Here is a 21,255-nt window from a genome sequence, read left to right as displayed (position 1 = left end):
GAGGACATTTCTGTCCGGTTTTGGTGCGTTTTTGTCTGGCACAGTGTTAGTGATTATTATTATTTATTTTAAGCGCTGTAAATATGAAATACAGGAGGGTTTAACCCCTTGGTGACATCAGATCTATAGTATTATGTTGTACGTGCGCCGTCACACTAAAAGGAGTGGAGCCTGCACCGTACACGACTACTGACCGCCGCCGGCAACCGCCAAGATCAGAGACAGCGCAATCCGGGCCATTTAACCCCTCAGATGCCGTGATCAATAGTGACCGCGGCATCTGATCAGTTAGAGATCGCGGCTTCCTCTGTCCTCCGAAGAAACTGCGCGATATAGACCGGTTACCATTGCAATATGTTGTACGTTTTTTTTTTTACACAAAAATGATGTAAACGTTAAAAATAAGTAACGTAATCGCCGCATCCGTTATGTCTAAATTATTAAAATACCAAGTAATAACCGGCAGAAATAATTCACATGTGAACGTCGCTGTTTTTGATCGCCGCGATTCTCCAACATATGGAATAAAAAGATCCCAAAATCGACATCTCACCCCACAAAACCCCTCACACCGCGCAATCACCGGAAATATAAACCCCCCACACCGCGCAATCACCGGAAATATAAACCCCTCACACCGCGCAATCACCGGAAATATAAACCCCCTCACACCGCGCAATCACCGGAAATATAAAACCCCTCACACCGCGCAATCACCGGAAATATAAAACCCCTCACACCGCGCAATCACCGGAGATATAAAACCCCCCACACCGCGCACTCACCGGAAATATAAAACCCCTCACACCGCGCAATCACCGGAAATATAAACACCTCACACCGCGCAATCACCGGAAATATAAACCCCCTCACACCGCGCAATCACCAGAAATATAAACACCTCACACCGCGCAATCACCGGAAATATAAACCCCTCACACCGTGCAATCACCGGAAATATAAACCTCCTCACACCACGCAATCACCGGAAATATAAAACCCCTCACACCGCGCAATCACCGGAAATATAAACCCCCCCACACCGCGCAATCACCGGAAATATAAACCCCCCACACCGCGCAATCACCGGAAATATAAAACCCCTCACACCGCGCAATCACCGGAAATATAAACCCCTCACACCGCGCAATCACAGGAAATATAAAACCCCTCACACCGCGCAATCACCGGAAATATAAAACCCATCACACCGGGCAATCACCGGAAATATAAAACCCCTCACACCGCGCAATCACCGGAAATATAAAACCCCTCACACCGCGCAATCACCGGAAATATAAACCCCTCACACCGCGCAATCACAGGAAATATAAAACCCCTCACACCGCGCAATCACCGGAAATATAAAACCCCTCACACCGCGCAATCACCGGAAATATAAACCCCCTCACACCGCGCAATCACCGGAAATATAAAACCCCTCACACCGCGCAATCACCGGAAATATAAAACCCCTCACACCGCGCAATCACCGGAAATATAAACCCCTCACACCGCGCAATCACAGGAAATATAAAACCCCTCACACCGCGCAATCACCGGAAATATAAACCCCCTCACACCGCGCAATCACCGGAAATATAAACCCCCCCACACCGCGCAATCACCGGAAATATAAACCCCTCACACCGCGCAATCACCGGAAATATAAACCCCTCACACCGCGCAATCACCGGAAATATAAACCCCTCACACCGCGCAATCACCGGAAATATAAACCCCCTCACACCGCGCAATCACCGGAAATATAAAACCCCTCATACCGCGCAATCACCGGAAATATAAACCCCTCACACCGCGCAATCACCGGAAATAGAAAACCCCTCACACCGCGCAATCACCGGAAATATAAAACCCCTCACACCGCGCAATCACCGGCAATATAAACCCCCTCACATCGCGCAATCACCGGAAATATAAAACCCCTCACACCACGCAATCACCGGAAATATAAACCCCCCCACACCGCGCAATCACTGGAAATATAACCCCCCCCCCCCCCCCACACCGAGCAATCACCGGAAATATAAAACCCCTCACACCGCGCAATCACCGGAAATATAAAACCCCTCACACCGCGCAATCACCGGCAATATAACCCCCCCCCCCCACACCGAGCAATCACCGGAAATATAAAACCCCCCACACCGCGCAATCACCGGAAATATAAAACCCCTCACACCGCGCATTCACTGGAAATATAAACCCCTCACACCGCGCAATCACCGGAAATATAAAACCCCTCACACCGCGCAATCACCGGAAATATAAACCCCTCACACCGCGCAATCACCGGAAATATAAACCCCTCACACCGCGCAATCACCGGAAATATAAACCCCTCACACCGCGCAATCACCGGAAATATAAACCCCTCACACCACGCAATCACCGGAAATATAAAACCCCTCACACCGTGCAATCACCGGAAATATAAACCCCCCACACCGTGTAATCACCGGAAATATAAACCCCTCCACACCGCGCAATCACCGGAAATATAAAACCCCCACACCGCGCAACCACCGGAAATATAAAACCCCTCACACCGCGCAATCACCGGAAATATAAACCCCTCACACCGCGCAATCACCGGAAATATAAACCCCTCACACCGCGCAATCACCGGAAATATAAAACCCCTCACACCACGCAATCACACCGGAAATATAAACCCCTCACACCGTGCAATCACCGGAAATATAAACCCCTCACACCGCGCAATCACACCGGAAATATAAACCCCTCACACCGCGCAATCACACCGGAAATATAAACCCTTCACACAGCGCAATCACCGGAAATATAAAACCCCTCACACCGCGCAATCACCGGAAATATAAACCCCTCACACCGCGCAATCACCGGAAATATAAACCCCCACACACCGCGCAATCACCGGAAATATAAAACCCCTCACACCGCTCAATCACCGGAAATATAAAACCCCCCACACCGCGCAATCACCGGAAATATAAACCCCTCACACCGCGCAATCACTGGAAATATAAAACCCCCTCACACCGCACAATCACCGGAAATATAAACCCCTCACACCGCGCAATCACCGGAAATATAAACCCCCTCACACCGCGCAATCACCGGAAATATAAACCCCCACACACCGCGCAATCACCGGAAATATAAAACCCCTCACACCACTCAATCACCGGAAATATAAAACCCCCCACACCGCGCAATCACCGGAAATATAAACCCCTCACACCGCGCAATCACTGGAAATCTAAAACCCCCCACACCGCGCAATCACCGGAAATATAAACCTCTCACACTGCGCAATCACCGGAAATATAAACCTCTCACACCGCGCAATCACCGGAAATATAAACCTCTCACACCGCGCAATCACCGGAAATATAAACCTCTCACACCGCGCAATCACCGGAAATATAAACCTCTCACACCGCGCAATCACCGGAAATATAAACCCCCTCACACCGCGCAATCACCGGAAATATAAACCCCTCACACCGCGCAATCACCGGAAATATAAACCCCTCACACCGCGCAATCACCGGAAATATAAACCCCCTCACACCGCGCAATCACCGGAAATATAAACCCCCTCACACCGCGCAATCACCGGAAATATAAACCCCCTCACACCGCGCAATCACCGGAAATATAAACCCCTCACACCGCGCAATCACCGGAAATATAAACCCCCTCACACCGCGCAATCACCGGAAATATAAACCCCTCACACCGCGCAATCACCGGAAATATAAACCCCTCACACCGCGCAATCACCGGAAATATAAAACCCCCACACCGCGCAATCACCGGAAATATAAACCCCTCACACCGCGCAATCACCGGAAATATAACCCCCCACCGCGCAATCACCGGAAATATAAAACCCCCCACACCGCGCAATCACCGGAAATATAAAACCTCCCACACCGCGCAATCACCGGAAATATAAACCCCTCACACCGCGCAACCTCCGGAAATAAAAAACACCTCACACCGCGCAATCACCGGAAATATAAACCACACACACCGCGCACTCACCGGAAATATAAACCCCCTCACACCGCGCAATCACCGGAAATATAAACTCCTCACACCGCGCAATCACCGGAAATATAAAACCCCTCACACCGCGCAATCACCGGAAATAAGATAAATATATTAATTTGGTGTCGTTATCGTATTGACCCGGAGAATAAAGGTAGCAAGTAATTTTTACCGCATAGTGAATGCCGCAAAAACGAGCCCCAGAAAACAATAGGATTCACTGCTTTTTCCGCTATTCCACCTCGCAATTGTTTTTCTCTTTCCCAGTACGTTATAGGGGACAGTAAAGGGGTTTTACACGATCGGACAACTGATGACCTCCACCGGAGAGTTCATCATTATATGATCTGTGGGGGACCGACAACTGGACCCCGCACCGATCGGCTGCTCTGGCTGCCTCCGGGCACCAGACGTCCATCCTGAAAGCAGATGCTCCGTGATGTTAAAGTGAATAGGAGGAGAGCCGCAGTTCTGAACAGAACGGCCGCTATTCAGTGGTCGGAGCCGTTTACTTCCGGTTCAAAATATCCGGCAGCCGGAGCAGCTGATCCGAGTGGGGTTCGGGTGTCGGACCTCCACAATCATATACTGATGACCTATCCGGTCGTCATCTTGTGTCCGATCGTGGAAAACCCCTTTAAAAATGACATCACGTCCCACACCAGATATTTTCTCATACAGCTATGTCACCGGAAATATTAAAAAGTTATAGCTTTTGGAAGGAGGGAGGAAAAGTGAATATTGGCTGCGTGTCCAAGGGGTTAAGTACATAACAAGAGACAATAAACATTAAAAGGGTTGTCCAACTTCTGACAGCTGAAGACCTATTCACCGAATAGGTCATCCGTATGTCATCGGTGCGGGTCCGACACCCGGACCCCGCACCGATAAGCCGCCCCGTTGGCCTGTGGGCACGGGATGTTGTGGCACATAATGCTATGGACGAAGCCTGGAAGCAGTTGGCTCCGTACATAGCATAGCGGTTGTGCTGCAGAAGGTCTGCTCCTATTCACTTGAATACAGTACTGCAGCTCGGCCGCTATTCCGTGGCCGGAGCTAACTGCTTCCGGCTTGTACGTCCGGTGCACGGAGAAACCGGACCAGTTGATCTATGCGGGGCCCGGGTGTCGGACATATGATGACATATCCACCGGATAGGTTGTCAGAAGCTGGAAAACCCCTTTAATGAATGACCGGTCCAGAAGGAGAGAGACCCTGCCCGCGTAGACTGAACTCTACAATAGAAAGAGGGACCCTGCCCGTGTAGACTACACTCTACAAGAGGAGAAGGACCCTGCCCGCATAGACTGCACTCTACAAGCTTGTCATCCGGTGGAGTAGTGGCACCCGAGTTATTGCAGGGTGTAAGCTTTTCTGAAGAGGGGGTGTTCACATTACTAGTGAAGGTTTGGATGGAGGAAGAGATCTGATGTGTTGGGTTAAAGAGGTCCAGAGTATGGGGGATGCACGGGAGAAATCTTTTAAGCGATGATGTGAGGAACAGATAAAAGGAGAGCAAAGAACATTTTTGTGGGTACCGGAGATTACGTGTGGGGAGGTTTCAGGAGATTAGGGCAGAGCAGGCCTGCATTGACACAGGACGGCACGGGGATGGGATCAAGGTGAGTATTTAAAGTTTTTTTTTCACTTAAAAGTGTGAGCGGCATTATCTACGGGGGGAGCTAGATGTGGCGCACAATCTACATGGGAGGCTATATGTGGGACGTTATCTACAGGGGTGCTATATGTGGGGCACTATCTATAGGGGTGCTATATGTGGGGCACTATCTACAGGGGGCTATATGTGGGGCACTATCTACAGGGGGCTATATGTGGGTACTATCTACAGGAAGATCTATTGGGGGCACTATCTACAGGGAGCACTGTGTATGTGTGACACAGTGTATGGTGCTATTATAATCAGGGACACAGTGCATGGTGCTATTATAATCAGGGACACAGTGTATGATACTATTATAATTAGAGGTTCAGTGTATGGCACTATTATATTTAGGGGCGTAGTGTGTGCACCATGAGAATTTTATCTTCGTTTATAGGTGCAGAAAGTGAGAATCTGAAGACATTTGAGCGGCAAACTGCAGAAATAGGCTATGGCCAGCAGGAGTCAGTAGAGGTCTGAACCGGATGGAGAAGAAAAGAGAAAAAGAACAACTAGAATCTGAAAAGCCGTCACCGGTGAGTCACGTAATATAAATGTTTATTCTCCCTCTAATCAGTACTGTTGTCACTGTATGATCTGCAGCGAAAAGTGGTTTGATTTTTTTTTTTTTTGGTGAAACAGCAACTCCCAGCATATCCTTACCTTTTTATATACAGGAAAGATGGTTATTATATTTAGGGATGATGGTTGTTATACGCAGGGATGATGGTTGTTATACGCAGGGATGATGGGTAGTCTGGCCATCATCCCTGTATTAACCACCATCATCCCTGTGTATACCAGCCACCATCCCCTTATATAACCCCCATCATCCCTGTATATACCATCCAATATCCCTGTTTATACCCCCATTGATGATGGGAGTTATATACAGGGATGATGGCTGCTATATAATTAGAATGCGCTTCTTCAGTTTTAAACATGCTTTAGGGGGGACCCACCGGATTGGGGCCGACTCTCCCCTCCCCTCTGTGCTAAATTCCTAACTACGCCTCTGGCGGAAGGTGAAGGAGGAGATGGCTGTTAGACACTCTAGATAGCAGGAAGGTAACCTCGGGACCAGAGAGGTAAATTAGACTATAGGTTTAGATGGAGAAGAGTAAGGGTCCCAGGACACTGTAACCTTTGAGGGACACTAACAGAGGGTGGGACGAGGAGGAGGAGGTGGTGTGTGAGTGGGAAATACTAAATGTTTGGTTGGTAAGGTATGAGGAGATCCAGGAGAGGGCCAAGTCTGATGTCAAGGGACTAGAGCATTTGTATCAGGAGGGTGTGGTCGACTGTGTCGAAGGAGGAGCACAGAGTAATGTAGAAGGTGGAGGACAGGTCTAGAAGGAGGAGCACAGAGTAATGTAGGAGGCGGAGGACAGGTCACACTTTACAGAAGTCTGTGTGTAAGATGTGACTGCTGAGTGATAAGATAATTCAGAGATCCTGCACACAGCACAATACATGCTGCTTCTTCACACTTTACTGCCAGGACCTTCCATACATGCACACTGGACTGCCAGGACCTTCCATACATGCACACTGGACTGCCAGGACCTTCCATACATGCACACTGGGTGACCGGGACCTTCCGTGCATACGCTCTAGGCGGCTGGGACCTTCCGTGTAATACGCTCTGGGCGGCCCGGACCTTCCGTGCATACGCTCTGGGCGGCCGGGACCTTCCGTGCATACGCTCTGGGCGGTCGGGACCTTCCGTTCAGACCTTACATGAGCCGTTGTTTGTGTCTCTCTTGCAGATGTGAACAAAGTGTTAGTCACAGGGTACAGTGAAGTACAATTACTATCCAGTAAAACAATCTACAAGGAATAGGGGAATATTGTAATAAATAAGATTTTTAGAAGTCTCTGAAGATTCAGGATCTCTCAGGTAACTTCTAATATCTGTAAAAACTTTTATCAGGGGTGTATTAATTCATAAAGGGCATCTGTCACATTGAACACCAGTCTGATCTGTTGGCAGCAAATTACATAGCAGGAGGACCTGAGCAGATTGTGTCTCTCCATTCACTTCTATAAGAGTTACGGAAACTGCCTAACAAGGCCACCCAGAGGTGGAGCCGCATCTATCAAACATTTCTGGCGTATCCTGGGGAGAAATGTCCGTGTTGGGAATACCCCTTTATTCCATGGGGTGTCGGCTCTGAGAAGATGTTTCCCTCAATGATCAATAAGTGAGGTTCTGTATGTCACACATGATGTTGTCCCCTGTATGATTTCCATCTTCTCTTTTCTTCATAAAGACGTCTGCATTACTAGTTCCTCCAGTTTTCTCATCTTCTCCTCCACAACGTTCCTTCTGCTGAATGACCCACCAAGGATGGACAAGGACAGGAATGAGATGAGCAGAAGAATATTAGACTTCACCTTGGAGATCATCTACCTGTTGAGCGGAGAGGTAAACTTTTCTACATTATAGAACAAGTCACACATAGGGAAGGGAGAATACATAATAGGAAGAATCCAGTGTCCTGTATAACAGCGTCCAGACCTTCCAAGTGACGTCAAAAAGCCAACAGCAGAAAAGCTGAAGATCAGCCACCAATATGGTCAGTTATGTGTCATGTCACCAATGCAGCAATAGTAATGTTGTAGAGCAAATGAGAATGACCAGGAACCAGGAGGATCAGGATGACCTCTATATAGAAACATAGGAGATGACGGCAGGAGGAGAGCACATGGTCCATCTAGTCCCCCCAATATTAATTTAGTTTTAGTTTTGGCCTCGTTCTATTTTCTCAATGTCTTTTTGTAGGCGAGGTCTCCAGTATTACAGATGTGGGGTCACTAGAGCTCTATACAGCGGGGTCACAATCTCCCTCTTTCTACTGAGGGGGGAATACTGTGTTCAGTTCTCTAAGTGTCTCTCTCCATACACAGGAGTACACAATAGTGAAGAAGACATCGGGTGACTGTACGACTCCCATCATCCATGAGTCAGGAGGATGGAGCAGTAGTCGGGGCCCCATCACAGAGCCTCCCCCTCACTTCCGGATACATGAGAAGAAGATCTTAGAACTGATCTACAAGATGACTGAGCTGCTGACTGGAGAGGTGACACTGCTGGGAATGCTGGGAAATTCTACAGTAACAGCACTGGAGGTGTCTGGGTGATGACTGTATCATTGTGTGTGTCAGGTTCCTGTAAGGTGTCAGGATGTCGCGGTCTATTTCTCCATGGAGGAGTGGGAGTATCTAGAGGGACACAAGGATCTGTTTGAGGAGGTCATGATGGAGAACTACCGGCTGCGCACATCAGAAGGTAAGATATAGATATCATAATTTATTGTTTATTTGTTTTTTTAAGTGTTCATTCCGTCATGTGCAGTATATACAGATATGTGATTCCTGATTTCCGATCACACGTTCCTTGCTTTGCTGCAGCGCTGCACTTGGGAATCTTCACACGCAGCAGGTTTGTAGTAGAAATTTGTAGTAGGTTTGGAGCCTCTAAACCACCAGCGTACCGATATAAGGCCAGGGTCTAGTGTTCAATACCTGCCTACCTCATAAACAGACGTTTAGGGAATAGTTAGTAAAGTAAATTACAACTTACCGAAAGGAGCTCGGGAGCGACATCATGCACATATGAAGCAGAGGACAGTTCACTGCGCATGCACAGTAAAGGGGGGTGTAGTGTCCTCGGCTTCATATGTGCATGCACCCGATGCTGCTGGACTTCTTCCGGTAAGTTGTAATTTACTTTACCAACCAATCTCTAAATGTCCTGCTTCATGACGGCATACTAGTGGTTTAGTGGCTATAAACCTACTAACAGGTTACTTTTAAAGGCTATGTACACCTATTTGAACGGAAATGTTTTCTATCGTTTGTTTTCTTTCTTCCTCAATGCAAAATTAAGCAACTTTCTAAATAGTCTCCATTACAATTTCCAACCATTTGGCTGCTGTAAACTTTGCGTAACCCCTGTAGACAGTTGGTCTCCTGCAAATTCTAACTCCAATCCGTCAGTGCACTGCTCCTGGTGGCTGACTGAACTTCTCTTCCCCCTCCCTTCTCTCCGTGTTAGAGATAGCAGGGAGGGTTGTACAGACAAGATCACACAAGCTGCCAGTATCATAGTGAAGATCGCCTATGTGATCTTCTCACTATCAAGATGCTTTCTCTATACTCGGACCTGCTATGTACCAACACCCCCCTCCCCCCCATGTGGCTATCGCTAACACTAAAAAAAGAAAGGAGGAGGCAGAGCGGTTGAGTCAGCCGCCAACAGCAGTGGAGTGCGGATTTGAGTTAGAATTTGCAGGAGACCAGCTGTCTACAGGAGTTACACAGACTCTACAGCAGCCAAGTGGTAGGACCTTTTTAATGAAGACTATTTAGAAAGTTGATTAATTTTGCATTTAGGAACCAAATGAGCAATAAAAATAATTTGGTTCAAAGGTGTAACATTGCCTTTAAGCAGTACAACATTAAATGACATCCGCTCATGATTAAAAGCCAGTAAATCATATGATCTTACATAAATTTTGTTTTATTTTCAATGCCTGAAACTAAAGATAACAAGAAGTTGTGGCCCCATTATCCACAGTGCGTTAGAGCCAAACACAGATGTTATCCAACAAAGCTCCGTCCAAAATGAAATGTGTTTAGAAAGCAAAATATTCTAATCCAAAAATCCGATAATTCAGTTAATTTTAATTATTCAAAATTCAGTCAACATGGACCAAGTGGTCATTCCATATTAAAGTCTCCTACTTTTCCCTCCTCTCATGATTCTATCACTCTTAATAACAAAAGGTTACTATATGGCATCCACCACAGGACTCCGTTAAACGGATAAGGTGAGAATCTCCAGTGATGTAACTGAACAGTTGTCACCGGAGCTTCCCTGGGGGAACTTAATCCTTGCAATACTGTGTTTCCGCCTCGGAGGATCAGAAGACGGATAGGCTTAACCAGATCTTGCTCTATGAATAACCTTCTCTAGAACAGAGACAATAGAGCCTGCAGTGTGCACGGTGGATGTGACCCCCTTCTCCTCGCCACACCAGCCCAGCAGTATATATCGTGCCCCCGGCTCATGCTTAGTCATGTCCACCTAGCTATGCTCATGCCTCAGACAAGAACACTCCCCACTTCCAGCCTGCACCTCATAGCTGGGCACAATACATACTCACCGAACAAGGCGGCTGAAAGAGGGGAACAAACTACAATACATACAGCATGACAGGCATTGTTTCTATGAACTATACATAGTATATGGGGGAACAAGGAGGAGTATGGAAGAGGTGAAGGCAAGGTGGGGTGATCACTGTTTACCTCTGTTACACTGACTGCATCTTCTGCATGGGAGTAGTAAAAATCACCCTTGTTCCCCTATACCGTGTATTGTTCAGTGAAGCGCTGCCTGCGAGGGGAAATGGGCTGTACAGGCCATGTGGCTCATTGTATGTCTATTCAGTGGGATACGTTGCAGCCTTCCGTGGAAGGTATACTTTGGGAGTCCTCCTGATGTGTAACTCCGATGGAAGGCTCAAAACTGCCATAACATTAAAACCACTTTCCTAATATTGGGTATGTCCCTTTCGTGCCACCAAAACAGCTCTGATTCATCGAGGCATGGAACTCCACAAGACCTCTGAAGGTTCCTGTTGTATCTGGCCCTAAGACGTTCTCAGCAGATCCTTTTAAGTCCTGTAAGATGTCAGGTGGGGTCTCTATGGATCGGACTTGTTTTTCTAGCGCATCCTACAGATGATCGATCGGACTAAGATCTGTGGAATTTGGAGTTGAAATCAACGCTTTAAGCACTGAACACTTTGAAGTCCTTGAACTCTTTGTCATGTTCCTCAAACCGTTCCTGAATAATGTTTGCAGTTTGGCAGGGCACATTATGCTGCGGAAAGGGCTCATTGCCATGTGACGATACTGCTGCCATGAAGGTGTTTAATTAATTAATATATGACCATGTTTAGGTAGGTGGTATGTTTCAAAATAACATCTACAGTGAAGGAAATGAGTATTTGATCCCTTGCTGAATTTGTAAGTTTGCCCTGTAATGACAGGGATTGGGAAAAGACAAGTGAGCCCTAATCTACCCGCCAATCAGTCCCTGCCTACTTGCAACGACCCCCCCTAGGCGACGGGGTACAACTGGGCGACGGTCCCTACACTCAATAAGTGCACGACAGACAACCAGACAAGGGAACACAGAACAAAAGGGAAACGGGGCAGTTGCCCACGGCAACACCGTGAGCAACAAGAGTAGTAAACGAGCCGAGTCAAACCAGGAGAGTACGAGGTGCCAAACGCAGAGCAGGAGAGTAGTGAACAAGCCGAGTCAACCCAGGAGTGTACGAGGTACCAAACGCAGAGCAGGAGAGTAGTCAGTAAGCCAGGGTCAATACGAAGCAGGGACAAATAGTTCAAGAAGCTGCAGCAGGGCCAGGAAACCAACAGAAGAATCACAAGCAAGGAGGAACAGGAAAGGCAGGTATACATAGAGGGCGGGAGCTAGCTCCGTCTGGCCAGGCTGTGATAGGCTCTCCCACTCCTAAGCCTGCCATCCTGAGTGGTGGAAGATGGAGTCCGTCTCAGAGACATAGAAGCAGGTGCAGACTGATTACCTATGGGCGTTGATACAGAAGTTGTGCCTGGCAGATCCTTTACATGCCCACTGTCAAAGACATGAACAGTCTAGAATTTTTAGGCTTGGTTAATTTTACCAGTGAGAGATAGATTGTATAAAAAAAAAAAAAAAAAAAGAAAATCACATTGTCAAAATTATATATATTTATTTGCATTGTGCACAGAGTAATAAGTATTTGATCCCTTTGGCAAACAAGAATAAATACTTGGTTGCAAAACCCTTGGTGGCAAGCACAGCAGTCAGACGTTTTTTGTAGTTGATGATGAGGTTTGCACACGTTAGATGGAATTTTGGCCCACTCCTCTTTGCAGATCATCTGTAAATCATTAAGATTTCGAGGCTGTCGCTTGGCAACTCGGATCTTCAGCTCCCTCCATAAGTTTTCGATGGGATTAAGGTCTGGAGACTGGCTAGGCCACTCCATGACCTTAATGTGCTTCTTTTTGAGCCACTCTTTTGTTGCCTTGGCTGGATGTTTCGGGTCATTGTCGTGCTGGAAGACCCAGCCACGAGCCATTTTTAATGTCCTGGTGGAGGGAAGGAGGTTGTCACTCAGGATTTGACAGTACATGGCTCCATCCATTCTCCCATTGATGCGGTGAAGTAGTCCTGTGCCCTTAGCAGAGAAACACCCCCAAAACATAATGTTTCCACCTCCATGCTTGACAGTGGGGACGGTGTTCTTTCGGTCATAGGCAGCATTTCTCTTCCTCCAAACACGGCGAGTTGAGTTAATGCCAAAATTTTAGTCTCATTTGACCACAGCACCTTCTCCTAATCACTCTCAGAATCATCCAGATGTTCATTTGCAAACTTCAGACGGGCCTGTACATGTGCCTTCTTGAGCAGGGGGACCTTGCGGGCACTGCAGGATTTTAATCCATTACGGCGTAATGTGTTACCAATGATTTTCTTGGTGACTGTGGTCCCAGCTGCCTTGAGATCATTAACAACTTCCCCCCCGTGTAGTTTTCGGCTGAGCTCTCACCTTCCTCAGGATCAAGGATACCCCACGAGGTGAGATTTTGCATGGAGCCCCAGATCGATGTCGATTGACAGTCATTTTGTATGTCTTCTATTTTCTTACTATTGCACCAACAGTTGTCTCCTTCTCACCCAGCGTCTTACTTATGGTTTTGTAGCCCATTCCAGCCTTGTGCAGGTCATTGATCTTGTCCCTGACATCCTTTCCTTCGAAAGCTCTTTGGTCTTGCCCATGTTGTAGAGGTAAGGGTCAGACTGATTAATTGTCTGTGGACAGGAGTCTTTTATACAGGTGACCATTTAAGACAGCTGTCTTTAATGCATGCACCAAGTTGATTCGGAGCGTGTAACTGGTCTGGAGGAGGCTGTACTCTTAACCCCTAAACGACCGCCCACCGTCTTTTGACGTCAGGCGGTGCAGGTACTCAGTCTACAGCGACACCTTTTGGTAGTATATACATATATATATAAATATATTTACTGTATATACTAAGAATCGTACTATAAACTACTTTCTTTTTCGGGTACGCTGTTAGACGGCGTGTACGCTGTTAGGCCTCATGCACACGACCGTAGCCGTGTGCACGGCCGTGATTTTCGGGTCGGCCGGCTGCGGACTGTCAGCCGCCGGCCGCCCGCAAATCGCGGGACATGCACATGGCCGCCACCATTGTTTTCAATGAGCCCGGACCGCAGAACAGGGCCGTAATAAGACATGCCCGTTCTTTCTGCGGTCCGGGCTCCCGGGCCGTGCAAGGACCGCAAAAACTACGGTCGTGTGCATGGCCCCATAGAAAAGAATGGGGCCGCAATTCTCCCGTGGATTTTCGGGGGAATTGCGGCCGCAAAAACAGGTTTGTGTGCATGGGGCCTTAGACGGCGTAGGGTGCTGTTCTGGGCTTGGGTTTACGGTTTGTGTTAGGCGTAGGGTTTAGGTTTAGGTTTGAAAAAAAAAAAAACTTAAAAAAAAAGTTTAATTCTTTTAGTGTTCTTAGTTGATTAGGCTTCATGCACACGACCGTGCTCGTAATTACGACTCGTAACTACGAGCACGGCCGGGCACGGCCGGCCGCGGGCAGCCGGCCGCTTTTGCGAGCCGTGCTGTCATTATAAAGTATAGCAGCACGGCCCGTAAAATAGAAAAATAGAACATGTTCTATTTTTTTTAACGGCACGGGCACCTTCCCGTGAGAAAACGGGAAGGTACCCGTGGGTAACAGAAGTCTATGAACCCGTTATTGCGGGTCGTAATTACGACCCGCAATAACGGGTGTTTTTACGGTCGTGTGCATGAGGCCTTAGTTAATAAAAAAAAGAAACCGCTAGTTCCATTTATTATTTGCGGTTTAGACTGTATATTCATTATGGCTGCCAGAAGATACAGCGTTGAGGAAGCCAATCAGATGCTATGCTCAGATACGGATTCTGCATCTGAAGTTGAGCTTTTAGGGTATGTGCACACACACTAATTACGTCCGTAATTGACGGACGTATTTCGGCCGCAAGTACCGGACAGAACACAGTGCAGGGAGCCGGGCTCCTAGCATCATAGTTATGTACGATGCTAGGAGTCCCTGCCTCTCTGCAGGACAACTGTCCCGTACTGTAATCATGTTTTCAGTACGGGACAGTAGTTCCACGGAGAGGCAGGGACTCCTAGCGTCGTACATAAGTATGATGCTAGGAGCCCGGCTCCCTGCACGGAGTTCGGTCCACTACTTGCGGCCGAAATACGTCCGTCAATTACGGACGTAATTAGTGTGTGTGCACATACCCTTAGGGTATGTGCACACGTAGTGACCAAAAACGTCTGAAAATACGGAGCTGTTTTCAAGGGAAAACAGACCCTGATTTTCAGACTTTTTTTGAGCAACTCACGGTTTTCGCTGCGTTTTTTACGTCCGTTTTTGGAGCTGTTTTCATTGGAGTCTATGAGAAAACGGCTCCAAAGAAGTGTCCTGCACTTCTTTTGACGAGGCTGTATTTTTACGCGTCGTCGTTTGACAGCTGTCAAACGATGACGCGTAAATGACAGGTTGTCTGCACAGTACGTCGGCAAACCCATTCAAATGAATGGCCAGATGTTTGCCGACGTATTGTAGCCTTATTTTCAGATGTAAGACGAGGCATAATACGCCTCGTTTACGTCTGAAAATAGGTCGTGTGAACCCAGCCTTACTTGAAAGCGACAGCGAAAGTGTCGCTTCAAGGGATTCTATGGATATGAGACCCAGCACCAGTGATATGGGAGACGGCGCAGTTGCCACAACGTCCGTTCAAAGTGCAGCCCCTGAAATTGCACAACCCCACCAAACCGATTTAGTGTGGGAACCCACGAGTTTATTTTCTCCCACCATAAATGACTTTATTGCTACTCCTGGCATAAGTCCCAATGTCAGTAATTTTTCACCACTAAATTATTTTAATATTTTTATTACGGACCAAGTTTTGGAACATTTTGTGCAGGAAACAAATTTGAATGCCAGGCAGTACATTGCCAATAAGCCTTCGTCACCTAATGCCAGGTTGTGGAATCCCACAAATTTCAAAGGGCGTCTCTCATTCCGTCAATTCATACCCTCAAAAAGTGCAAAATACGGGGTAAAGATCTACAAGTTATGTGAAAGCACTACTGGCTACACATGTGCATTTAAGATCTACGAGGGTAAAGACAGTGAATTTAATCCACCAGGGTGCCCTCCAAATATTGGTACCACTGGTAAGATTGTGTGGGATTTAATTGGCCCTTTCCTACACAAGGGGTATCATGTATACACGGACAGTTTTTATACCAGTGTGCCATTGTTTAGCGCCCTTCATTGTGCCAACACCGGAGCCTGTGGCACAATACGCAGGAATCGCAAAGGCTTCCCACGTCAACTTGTGGATAAAAAACTACGAAAAGGGGAGTCATGCACTTTTCAAATTGAGAAGATGCTGGCTTTAAAATTTCGTGACCGCAAGGACGTCTACATGATCAGCACTGTCCATTCAAGTGCAACAGCAACTATTAGAGACCGTGGGGCCTCTGCAGATAGACAAAAGCCTGTGTGTGTCATCGGCTATAGCAAATTCAGGTTGCGATGCAGAACGCATTTGTCCTGTACAAAAAATCAGCGGGCAGGGTGACATTCTCTGAATTTCAGGAGAAAGTGATTGAAGATCTCCTATTTCAATCTGCAGACCAGAGAGTAGTCCATGAGTCAGTGGATGTACACCGACTTGTTGAAAAACATTTTTTTACACCCCATCCCTTCAACATCTAACCAAAAATACCCCAAAAACAGTGTCGGGTCTGCAGCAAACGAGGACAGCGAAGTGAGTCACGATATTATTGTTCCGCTTGTCCTTCCAACCCCGGTCTATGCATAAGTCCCTGTTTTGTCCTTATCAATACACTATGGGCTTTATTACAGTTTTGTTCGGGTTTTTGGTGGACCTCTTACACACGACAATACTTCTAGAAATAGCGACATTAATTTGGGGAGTAGTGGTCCTTTACTGTATCTATACATACGGTGTGGGACACTGCCCCCCTTTATATATTCTAGTGATTGGTTGTTTTGTGCACATGGCGGTTCCTACCTTGCCGGGCAGGGGCTTGTTATGGTGTACCGCGTCACTTGGCACATTCGTCCCTTATATAGGGATTGATGGAGCTAAAGAGACGTTGTATGACCAGTCACTTTGAATAATAAAGTCATTACAGCCCTACAAATTTTCTTTCATCCTGTGAACATGCTCTAGTTTTCCACATAGCTGGATACATTCTTCCTCCTTTTTTTTTGGATATATTGCCTTTTTCCGCCAACAGTTTAATACATTTTCCCACTCTAACTTACTATATATCAGAACGGGTTGATATACATAATGTCTATAGACTGACATGATTTCAGGACAGCTGCTTTCTTAGCACGACATAGTCATAGGGTGTAGAAACTGTTAGGGACATCTATTTCTCAATCTAGAAAAGTAGAATCCTCCCATTTTCAAAGCAAAATGTGTGTCCTGAAAGCCTCCGGGTGCTCCCTTCCTTTTGGGTCCTGCCGTGTGTCCAGGAAACACATTAGGGCCACAATGGGGATATTTTTGAACACAGGAGAAACAGGGTGATACATTTTCTGGTGCATTTCCTTATTCTCATGTCCTCTGTACAAGAAATCTGACCTTAAAATGACACATTTGTGAAAAAAAGTGAAATAAAATTTTCTTTCCACCTGCTTTGCATTAATTCCTGTGAAAACTGTGGGGTCAAAATACTTAGTACGCACCTAGATGAATACCTTAAGAGGTCTAGTTTTCAAAATGGGGTCATTTATGGGGAGTTTCTATCTTTTTGGCAGCTCAGTGCCTCTATAAATGTGTAATGGGACCTGAAACCTTTTCAAGTAAAATGTGTGTCCTGAAAGTCTTCGGGTGCTACCTCCCTTTCGGGCCCTGCCGTGTGTCCAGGCAACGCATTAGGGTCACAATGTGGGCATTTTTGAAAACAGGAGAAACAGGGTGATAGATTTTGAGGGGTGTTTCTTCATTCTCATGGTCGCTTTACAAAGAAATCAATCTTGAAAGTGATACTTTTATATAAAAAGTTTTTTTTTTTTTTTATTTCACCTGCTATGCATTCAATTTAGCAAAAAACTGTGGGGTCAAAATACTCACTACAGCCCTAGATAAATACCTTAAGGGGTCTAGTTTTCTAAATGGGGTCGTTTATGGGGAGTTTCTATCGTTCTGGTAGTTCAAAACCTCTCCAAATGTACAGTGGGGCCTAAAACATTTTCGAGCAAAATATGAGACCTGAATGCCTCCGGTTGCTCCCTTCCTTTCGGGCCCTGCCGTGTGTCCAGGCAACGCATTAGGGTCACAATGTGGGCATTTTTGAAAACAGGAGAAACAGGGTGATAGATTTTGGGGTGTGTTTCTTCATTCTGATGGTCGCTTTACAAAGAAATCGGTCTTCAAAGTGATACTTTTATGAAAAAAGTGAAATTATATTTTTTTACGCCTGCTTTGCATGAATTCTTACAAAAAAACGGTGGGATCAAAATACTTACAACACCCCTTAATAAATACCTTAAAGGGTGTAGTTTTCAAAATGGTGTCACTTGTGGGGGTTTCCACCATTCTAAGACCTATGAGCCTCTGAAAACCTGGCTTGGTGCAGGAAAACCAAATGTACTTCAAAAGTTATAAAATCATTACTAAACTTGTAAGTCTTCTAAATTGCTCCAAAAAAAATATATATTTTTTTTTTCAAAAGTGCTGCCAAAATAGAGTAAAGCGATGGAGATATATATATTTAATTAAAAAAATTGTACAGTATGTATGTACATATGTGACATATTGCCGTTAAAAATAGGGAAAAATTATAATTTTTACAAAATTTCTTCAATTTTTCTATTTTTTCATTAATTTCCGCAAATCTTATCAGTCTACTTTTAACACTAAAATAAAGTACAACATGTGACGAAAAAACAATGTCAGAATTACTTGGATATTCAAAACTTTCGCAGAGTTATTCTCTGATAAAGTCAGACATACCAGATTTAACAAATCTGGCTTGGTCTTTTCAGGCCCGGTCATTAAAGGGTTAATGGTTGGTAGGGGATCAAATACTTCTTTCTCTGTGCACAATGCAAATAAATATATATAATTTTAACAATGTGATTTTCAGTTTTTGTTTTTATATATATAATCTATCTCTCACTGGTAAAATTAACCTTACAAAATCAGCAAGGGATCAAATACTTATTTCCTTCACTGTATGTGAATGCCAAGACCTAAGTTGTTCCAGCAGAACATTGCCCAAAGCATCTTACTGTCTCCGCCTCCAGCCACTTGTTTCTCAGCAATTTGTTCTACAGTAGTACTTCCCATAATGCATCCTGGTGCCATCTCTTTCCCAGGAAAGCGACGCACATGGTCGTTCATTTGATGTAAAAGTTAACTTGATTAATCAGATCATGCAGCTTTCTTCCATTGCTTTTTGGTCCAGTTCTGATGCCCATTGTAGAAGCTTTTGCCAGAGGATTGGTGTCAGCATGGGTACTCTGACTAGTCCGCAGTGATGCAGCCCTAAATGCAGTGATCTGAAATGCACTGCGTGTCCGGACACCTTTTTATCATAGCCATAACTATGTTTTTGAACAGTTTGTTCTGCAGTAGTTCTCCTGTGGCATCGGACCAGACGGCCTGGCCTTTTCCCCCCACGCACATCAATGACCCTGTCACCCGTTGTCCTTCCTTGCACCACTTTTGATACGTATTAACTACCTCCTACTAGGAACACCCCACAAGTCCTTCCATTTTGGAGATGCTTTGACCCAGTCGTCTAGCCATCACAATTTGGCCCTTGTCAAAGTCGCTCAGATTCTTATGCTTGCCCATGTTTCCAACACATCAACTTTAAAAACTGTTAATTTGCTGCCCAATCTCTCCTCTCCTCCCCTGTCAGGCGCCGTTGTCACGAGATCATCAATGTTCTTCACTTCACCTGTCAGTGGTTTTAATGTTATGGCTGATTATTGTATATATTGAGGAGGACAGTGTGGCTCGTCTTCGTTTTAAATAAAAAAACATTTTGGATTTGTCCTAATAGGTTCATGAATCCTTCTACAGCGGAGGATGGGGGTATTCCCTCTCTTTATAGAGCTTCTCTTTCCTGTCCAGGAGGGAGGCAGCCTCTCTCATGGTGCTGTCATGGTCTCGCTGAAAACCAATTAACTAAATGTAATCATATTTTTTTTTTCCCCATTCCTCATAACCGCACCAGGTAAATGGAAACTTGGTGTGATACAACCGTAGAGCTTCCTCCAACACCTCAGTGGTTTCCCATCCCTTGTGGAGAGAAAACTTGGAGTAGTTGTTTTTCTTACTACAGGTACTTTGTGTGAAAAGATGAGGGTCTTCACTGTGGGTTCCCTCTTTTGAAATGTAGAATTCCCCAATAAGCAGAGGTATCATTGTTCCATGGCACGCCTGGGCACTTTTTTTTTGGTTGGCAGGGAGCTCTTAATAAATGTCCCCTGCGCCCAACAACTTTAAACTGTATCCGCAAATCTCAGGACGTGCCCTTTAGACTTTGATTAAATAAGTATAGAATGTAAGGTGCAGAGAGAAGTGTGTGATATATAGACAGATATACAATAGTCATGTATTCAGTCACTGTGTGTTTCCTACAGATGGATCCAGTAGGAGAAATCCACCAGAGAGATGTCCCAGTCCTCTGTATTCCCAGGACTGTCCAGAGGAAAATCACAATGTTCCAGAGAATCATCAGGTAGATGTTGCTCAATTCTCCTCAAGATATGACTATAAAGCTGGGGGGGGGGGAGCAGGCGGGGCAAGTGTCCCGAGCACAAATAGGAAAGAAGGTAGGGCGGCACGGTCATAGTTGCCAAGAATCCCGAATTTGCCGGGACAGTCCCAAATTTACAGAGACGTGTCCCGGCAACTACTATATTCAATTGTATCTGCGTCCTTAGGACGCAGATACAATTGAATATTATGGCAGAGCAGGAAACTATCCCTACTCTGCAATTCACTCCTCCTGGAGCGGAATCCCTGGCCAAAGAGTTGCCGATGCTCTGGCCAGGTATAACGCTCCTACAGGGAGCCCTGACACCCCTGACCGTATATGGACAGTAACGTCAGGGGCTCCTTCAGGAGACAAATTCCCGGGCAGATCGGGGATTCCACTTCTAGAGGGAGCCCCAATGGCGCTATCTACAGGGCCCCTCCCTGCAGCACTATCTACAAGGGGGTCTGCGTGGCTTTATCTACAAGGGTGCGTATTTGTGTGCGTGTGGCAGTATCTACAGGGTGGGGTGTGGCAGTATCTGCAAGGTGGGGTAGTGTGGCAGTATCTACAAGGGGTGTGAGGCACTATTTATGGGGGGTGGGGGGG

General features: G+C 46.1%; 1 protein-coding gene across 2 annotated transcripts in view; it reads left to right on the top strand.

Moving 5' to 3' along the window:
- LOC142664069 (uncharacterized) overlaps nt 1–21,255 on the top strand; it is a 286,823-nt gene that overhangs the window by 240,404 nt on the left and 25,164 nt on the right. For both annotated transcript variants that reach the window (XM_075843106.1, XM_075843032.1), the window contains exons 2-5: nt 7,996–8,150; nt 8,633–8,806; nt 8,891–9,014; nt 20,531–20,628. In XM_075843106.1, coding sequence (XP_075699221.1) covers nt 8,073–8,150; nt 8,633–8,806; nt 8,891–9,014; nt 20,531–20,628 — 474 coding nt within the window. In that variant the 5' untranslated portion in view covers nt 7,996–8,072. The remainder of the gene's footprint in view (nt 1–7,995; nt 8,151–8,632; nt 8,807–8,890; nt 9,015–20,530; nt 20,629–21,255) is intronic.

This window comes from Rhinoderma darwinii, chromosome 1 (genome assembly GCF_050947455.1).
Source record: "Rhinoderma darwinii isolate aRhiDar2 chromosome 1, aRhiDar2.hap1, whole genome shotgun sequence".
NCBI classification, from domain to species: Eukaryota; Metazoa; Chordata; class Amphibia; order Anura; family Rhinodermatidae; genus Rhinoderma; species Rhinoderma darwinii.
The sequence above is the reverse complement of the archived record's forward strand: the minus strand, read 5'-3'. Positions and strand labels throughout refer to the sequence as shown.